The sequence below is a fragment of the Rhinopithecus roxellana genome, chromosome 2, assembly GCF_007565055.1.
Source record: "Rhinopithecus roxellana isolate Shanxi Qingling chromosome 2, ASM756505v1, whole genome shotgun sequence".
Classification (NCBI taxonomy): domain Eukaryota; kingdom Metazoa; phylum Chordata; class Mammalia; order Primates; family Cercopithecidae; genus Rhinopithecus; species Rhinopithecus roxellana.
In genome coordinates this window covers 91,012,530-91,020,354 of record NC_044550.1, presented here as the reverse complement: position 1 = coordinate 91,020,354, position 7,825 = coordinate 91,012,530, and the positions used below count along the sequence as shown (strand labels likewise).

Genomic DNA, 7,825 nt, shown 5'->3' with positions numbered 1-7,825 from the left:
CTTACTCTTATGTTAGAATGTTTGCTCAGAAGGGACTGTCCCAACTTAGGCACAGGTGCAATAAATCAATCTAAATGTCCTTAGCCCAGCTGATTATAATATCATTATCATGATATTAGCATTATGTTTTTAGCCCCGCCCCATGGGTTTTGCTTAGGTACTCATGGGTAATTATCGCGAGAACCCGCTCCCGATGTTTAAAGTGGGTTGTTTTCTATTTCCTAAGTGTCTGGGCTGGGTTGAGAAATAAAGGGAAAGAGCACAAGAGAGAGAAATTTAAAGCTGGATGTCGAGGGGAGACATCACATGTCGACGGGATCCGTGATGTTCCCTGAGCTGTAAAACCAGCAAGTTTTGATTAGCGATTTTCAAAAGGGGAGGGAATACATGAGTAGGGTGTGGCTTACAGAGATCATACTTCACAAGGTAATAAAATATCACAAAGCAAATGGAGGCAGGGCGAGATCACAGGACCACCAGATGAAGTGAAATTAAAACTGCTAATGAAGTTTCAGGCACACATTGTCATTGATAACATCAGGAAACAGGGTTTGAGAGCAGACAACCTGTCTGACCAAAATTTATTAGACAGGAATTTTACTGTCCTAATAAGCCTGGGAGTGCTACAGGAGACCGGGGCTTATTTCATCCCTTCTGCTTCAACCATAAAAGACAGCACACTTCTAAAGGGGCCGTCTATAAGCCTACCTTCAGGGCACATGCTCTTTCTCAGGGATGTTCCTTGCTGAGAAAAAGAATTCAGCGATATTTCTCCTATTTGCTTATGAAAGAGGAGAAATATAGCTCTGTTCCATCTGGCTCACCGGCGGTCAGTTCAAAGTTACTTCTCTTGTTCCCTGAACATCGCTGTTATCCTATTCTTTTTATAAGATGCCCAGATTTCATATTGTTCAAACACACATGCTCTACAAACAATTTGTGCAGTTGACACAATCACAGGGTCCAGAGGCGACATTCATCCTCCTCAGCTTACGAAGAAGATGATGGGATTAAGAGATTAAAGTAAAGATAGGCATAGGAAGACACAAAGGTATTGATTGGGGAAGTGATGTGTCCATGAAATCTTCACATGTTCAGAGATTATGGTAAAGAGAGGTGTAAGAAATTATAAAAGTATTAATTTGGGGAACTAATAAATGTCCATGAAATCTTCACAATTTATGTTCTTCTGTCGCGGCTTCAGCCGGTACCTCCATTCCGGGTCCCTAACTTCCCGCAACAGATAATAACTAAGATGGAATCACTCTGGGCAACCCCAGGCATGGAACAACCACAGAAGGGAAGTTTGCCCCTCTCATTTGGGTGGAACCCACAGAAGACTTCCTTGCTTCTGGCACATGAAAGACCCAGACCTCAGTCACATTTCTGGCAACCCATTCTTGGGCCCCCTCTTGCTGTTGAGAGCTTTATTGTTGCTTAATAAAACTTACTCTGCCTTACACACTCTCCAGTGTCCACTTGCCTTATTCTTCTTGGTCATGGGACAAGAACTCAAATGTAGCTGAAACAAAATAAGAAACAGACAGGAAATAATACATGTACTTAGCTTCACGGGGTTTTTCTCATTGCAAAGTTTCTGTCTCTAGCTGAAACAAAATAAGAAAAAGAGAGGAAAAAAATACATGTACTTAGCTTCACAGGGTTTTCCTCGATGTAAAGTTTCTGTCTCTTTTTAATCTTTTCCACACCTCTCCCTGCTGAGTTATTATATGTTCCAAGGTTGCAGACACAACAGGATCCATTCTGGAATACCATGTGTATAAGCTTCTGGGTAGATGTGATCCATAGGGAATGCTTCCACAAGAGAAGTAGAATCTTCTTGCTGTTGCTAATGTTTGGTGACCTCTACCTCTTGTTCAAGTAATTCCTTGCCTTCAGTCTTTATCCTGACTGTTGCAATGCTAAACATTCCTGGTCATATATCTAGGCATTTTTTTTTCTGAGAAAATGGAGGACATTTTGATTTAATATTTTTATTTTGATGGTCATATACATTAGAATTTGAGTCTGAAAAGATAAAAACAGTGCACATCTAATACTGACATATGATTTCAAAACAACTATTTGTATTATCTTGTGAAATTCTGAGTAATAAATACATCATGTTTTCCCTAGATAGCAAAGAAAGAACAAAAGCAGAAAATACATCAATTCTGTATTCACATCAAGTGAAAGTCAAATGATATAATGGCAAATTAAATGCTCCAGTAAAAAGAAAATAACAGAAGAAAAACAAACAAACAAAAAATAAACAACAAAAACAGTTTCTCTAAGGCAAAAGTTGAGTGGAAATAATTGTTTTAATTATCAAAAATTGTGTTTTCTTTAAATATTTTGAGAACTTTTATTACTTCTATTGTAATTTTCAATAAGACTGTAGGAACAAATAGTCCACAAGAGCAAACTATTAAAAATGAATGAAACTATTTTATACAATGTGGTTCAGTGCATTTTTAATATTTTGTCTGTAACTTTTACAAAAAGAACAAAGCCATGTTCTAGCTGCAATTATTTTATTATACTCTTTTCCTTCTCTTTCCTAGTGTTTACATACAAGTAAGCAAATTGGAGATAGAACTGCTCATATTAAAAACATAAAGTGTACTGATTCATATAGGGCTTATATAACAGAATTTGAGTTTCTCTCAGCAAGTCTCTTTCTCATATAAAACGTTTTATATCTAGCATTGTATATTTTATTATACACTGTATATTAGGAGTATATGTAAAATAGTTAAAGATACTGTATTCAAGACATTAAAATTAAGAAAACTTGATGTGATATATACAAGGTATAGATACTATATAAATGCTATATTATAATTTATATTTTTATTTAAAATTAGATAGTACATGTGAATAAGTATATAAACAAAATAAGCGTATTTCAGGTAATAATTATTAAGTATCACCATTCAGGACCCAAACTGGATGACTGTCATGACCCAGAAGCCCCACAAATGTCCCTTTTCATTTCACTCTTCTGTAGTTCCGAGGTGGGGCCTAATAGGAGATGCTTGGGTGATAGAAGAAGATTCCTTATGAACGTCTTGGTGCAGTCCTCTTGGTAAGGAGCGAGTTCTCTATGTGTTCCCATAAGAGCTAGTTGTTAACAAGAACTTGGCACCTGCTCTGCTCTCTCTGTTGCCATTTGATCTCTGCACATGCTGGCTTCCCTTGGCCTTCTGCTCTGAATGAAAGCAGCCATAGACCTAACCAGCCTAACCAGAAGCAATTGCTGGTGCTATGCTTCCTATGCCACCCACAGAACCATAAACCAAATAAGCTTTTTCTCTTTATAAATCACCCAGCCTCAGATGTTCTTTTATAGCAACACACATGGACTAAGACAATTCTTTCTGAATAAGTCAACACAAGCTAAACATAATACCCAAGAACCCCCACATTTACGTGCAGAGTTTGTTGGAAAACAAGGTTCTTTCCATGTGGCCTTCAGCCTTGGAATATCACTGTAAACATTCTGCATTTGGCTGGTAGACAAGGGAAGTTATAGTGCATGAACCACAGTCCAGTAGGTTTTATGTGTCAAAAGATATTCTATTACACAGAAGTATAAAAGCATATCAAGGAACTACCTATGAACATTAGAGTTATAGTCTAGCTTCAACCTGAAGAAAAAGCGAAAATAATGGATGAACTCCCAGAGAGTTTGTCATTGCATTCTTAGTCTGTGTTTTCACTATGCTAAATTGAGTATTAATCATCACCTTGTATTTCTTTATAGCTTTTATCACCCACATATATATGCCTTTCTATCTAATCTATCTAGCTAGCTAAAAGTAGATTTTAGCTATCTATGTATCTACTTATCTATGTAGTTGAGCTTTGTATTTTAATCGATTTTATTGAAGAATAAAGTTGTATACATTTATGGTATACAACAGGATGTTTTGATATCTGTATACACAGTAGAATGGTTAAATCAAGCTAATTAATACATAGATTATCTTGCATGCTTCTTACAGTGATAGTAATTAATAACAATATGCTGTATACTTGAAAATTGCTTTGCCTATTTTTTAATACAAGATTATTTCTCTCTGTGTAAATATTTTCAATTAATTAATGATGCTATATGGTGCATTTGTTTTATCGTTATAGAGTATCCCATTGTATGAATATCACAGAGCATATTCATTTATTTTAATGTTAATGAACATTTTGTTTGGTTCCAGGTTTGATATTCTGAGTGATTCTTGAGTAAGTATTATTTTATGTATCTCCTTTTATACATGTGTAAGAGTTTCCCAAGAATATATAACTAGTAAAATTATTTCGTTATGAGGCATGTACACATTGATATTGTTGGTGAGTAGCAACATGTTTTCAAAATTGATTGTGCTTCCAGTAGTGTGTGAGCACTCCTATTGCTCCATATCCTTACCAATATCTTATATTGCAAGACTTTATTTATTTGATTTCTTCAATCTAGGGTGTATAAGATAATATTGACCTTATTTACTTGTTCAAAAAATACTTAACAAGTACTTAATATGTACCAAGCACTATTGATCTTGGAATGTATCATTTAAAAATAACAGCCCGGGAACCATGTGCTCACAGAGTTTGTATATTTATGAGAACAGAGAGAAAACAAACACACATGAAATAAACAATTTTACAGAAAACAAAACAACATTCAAAAAACTAAAAAGAAAAGAAAAACAAGAGCAGGATAAGAGGAACCAAAACAGTAGAGAGTATGAGCTTTAATTTCAAATAGTTTACTCACCACAGGACTGCTGAGGAGGTGAATTTCAGAACACATTAAGTTTTAGCCATGTGAACATCTGGAAGAACAATCTCTCTCCTTATATGTCTTTACCTGTAATCCTAATATTTGCTTAATAAAAGTGCATGGTTTTAATACTCATTGATAATTTTTTATTGCTTAACATGTAGAGTACAACTGTATTAAAATACAATTTTCATAAATTGACCAAATATCTAGTGTCCTTACTAAATCTGCATATACATCCTAATATTTTATAAATTAATTTCATTTTTCTACGTATATCATCATGTCATTTAAAAATAATTCTTTCTTTTGTGGGTATGTTTTATCCCACATTAGGGAAGTTTCTTTCTCTTCCTGGTTTGCCTAGAAGTTTTATTTTTTTCATGGATCAGCATTGATTTTGTGAAATATTTTTCTGCACGTACTAGGTGATTGTGTAATGCATTTATTTTGTTAATGTATTAAACCATATTGATTGATTTTCTAATATTAAACAGCTGTGCATTCCTGGAATGAATGCATCTGAGTCACAATGGATTATTCTTTTCAGTAGGTGTTGCCTTTGGCTTGTTAATATTTTATTTAGGGATTTTGCCTTAGGGTTATGACAGTTATTGCACAGTAATTTTCCTGCTAATAAAGTTGTCAGGATTTTAATAACAGACTCTACTTGGCCTTACAAGACATGTTAGAGAATGTTTTCCTCTTTTCACTCTACAGGAAGAATTTCCTTAAAATTTGTATTCTTTCTCCCTTCAGTTTTTAGAATAAATTATCAAGGAAGCCATCTGAATTTTTTGCTTGTTTGTTTAAAGACTTTTTTTATGAGAAGTTTTTAAATAATGTATTTTTCCCCAGCTTTATTATAATCATTTTAAAAATAAATATATTTTATTCAAATTTTCTGTTGCTCTTCTGTCCATTTGGAAAGTTATTGTTAGATACGAGTTCTAAATTTCTTTTCAAAGAATTGATATGTCAGTATGTTCAATTCTGTGCCTTCTACTTTTAAACTTTCTCGTAAAGCAATCTTTTTTGATCACCTGCTCCACCTTGACTCATTTCAATCACCTGCTCCACCCTGACTCATTCTGATTACCTCCTTCCTGCTCTGCCCTGACTCCCGCCAAAGCACTCACCCCATGATTCTCTTTAAATTAGCCAATGGAAATTAGTTTAGCCTGTGCGGCCAACCCTAGCCAATAGGGGAATGACACAGCAGCAGGGGCAACCTGCGTCAGGGATAAGAACTCCTTCCCCTCCCTTGTCCAAGTGTCCACTCACCATCGCTCCATCTGTAAGGGTGCTCCCTTCTATAGAAGTAACTTGCCTTGCTGAGAATTAAAAAGAAAATTTTCTGTTCAAGTGGTATTCCTTTTGCAGCACTGAAACTTTATATATAACACTGCATTTTACAAAGAATATTGCATTAATTGTCAAATTTAGTAGCATACATTGTGTTATCTATTCAATGTCTACAAATTTTATTCTGATGCCCTCTTTTTTTTTTTTTTTTTTTTTTTTTTTAGAAGCACACTACAATAGTTAATTTTATTTGTTCAAGAGCTCATATTGCAAGCATTAAACCAACCATAGGCTTTGATTCTGTGAGCCCAAATTCACATATTGAAGAAGATCAAAGCAAACTGCGATCCATGTACACGGATGAAAACTAAAGGCTCAGAGTTAATAACATTGTAGTTTTTAAATTTCTATAGCCTAGAGCCCAGTAGTCACAGGTCTTTTAAGTCCTTCTGGATGTCCCACAGGGTATCTGCACTTTTCTTGAGCTGAGCAACTTCATCATCCTTTAGCTTCTGGTTGATAACGCTGGTTAATCCTCGGGCATTGAGGATACACGGAAGGCTCAGGAAGACTTCATTCTCGATGCCATACATCCCCTTTACCATTGTTGACACGGGATGAATCCTGGATAGATTTTTCAACATGGATTCAATAAGATCAGCCACACTTAATCCAATAGCCCAGTTGGTATATCCTTTTAGCTTGATGACTTCATAGGCACTTTCAACCACCATCTTATGCACTTCCTTCCAATTTTCACTATCATTGTCAGTTCCCATTTCTGGATTCAATTCCTGGAGAGAAACACCTGCCACATTCACGCCACTCCACACAGCCACACTTGAGTCGCCATGTTCCCCCAAAATCCACCCATGGCAGCTGCTGGGATGAATGCCAAGTTTTTCAGCCATAAGGTAGCGAAATCTAGCAGAATCCAGATTACATCCACTTCCAATCACGCGGTGTTTGGGTAATCCACTTAGTTTCCAGGTAACATATGTAAGAATGTCCACTGGGTTGGAAACCACAATTATGATGCAATCAGGACTGTACTTGACAATCTGAGGAATAATGAATTTGAAGACATTAACATTTCTCTGCACCAGATTGAGTCGACTCTCCCCTTCTTGCTGACGGACTCCTGCAGTTACCACTACAATCTTAGAATTGGCAGTCACAGAATAATCTTTATCTGCCACAATTTTAGGCGTCTGAAGAAATAAGCTCCCATGCTGCAGATCCATCATTTCTCCTTTAAGCTTATCTTCCAAAACATCCACAAGAGCAAGTTCATCAGCCAGAGACTTTCCCAGAATGCTGATAGCACACGCCATACCAACTTGTCCAACACCCACTACAGTGATCTTATTGTTTGGGACTGTCGTCTCTTCTTCCGCAACTGGTGCAATGAGTTTTTCCTTAAGAGTTGCCATTTTGCACAGGAGAGGGAAGGCGCTGGAGACCTCTGTAACAGCAGCACTGCGGAGAAGACAATGTCTTTTTTTTTTTTTTTTTTTAAACAGAGTCTTACTCTGTCCTCCAGGCCAGAGTGCAGTGGCATGATCTCGGCTAACTGCAACCTCTGCCTCCCGGACTCAAGCGATTCTCTTGCCTCAGCCTCCTGAGTAGCTAGAATTATAGACATACACCACTATGCCAAGCTAATTTTTGTATTTTTACTAGAGATGGGGTTTTGCCATGTTGGCCAGGCTGGTCTCAAATTCCTGACTTCAAGTGATC

General features: G+C 36.4%; 1 protein-coding gene across 1 annotated transcript; it reads right to left on the bottom strand.

The window, feature by feature from the left end:
* Positions 1–6,280: 6,280 nt before the first annotated feature.
* LOC115894908 (L-lactate dehydrogenase B chain) lies at positions 6,281–7,578 on the bottom strand. The gene has a single exon (XM_030924031.1). It carries the CDS (start codon positions 7,516–7,518, stop codon positions 6,514–6,516), a length of 1,005 nt encoding a protein of 334 aa, XP_030779891.1. The 5' UTR covers positions 7,519–7,578; the 3' UTR covers positions 6,281–6,513.
* Positions 7,579–7,825: the final 247 nt, after the last annotated feature.

Coding starts and splice junctions, on each gene's coding strand:
- LOC115894908 (XM_030924031.1), bottom strand. CDS start 7,518: ATGGCAACTCTTAAGGAAAAACTCATTGCACCAGTTGCGGAAGAAGAG.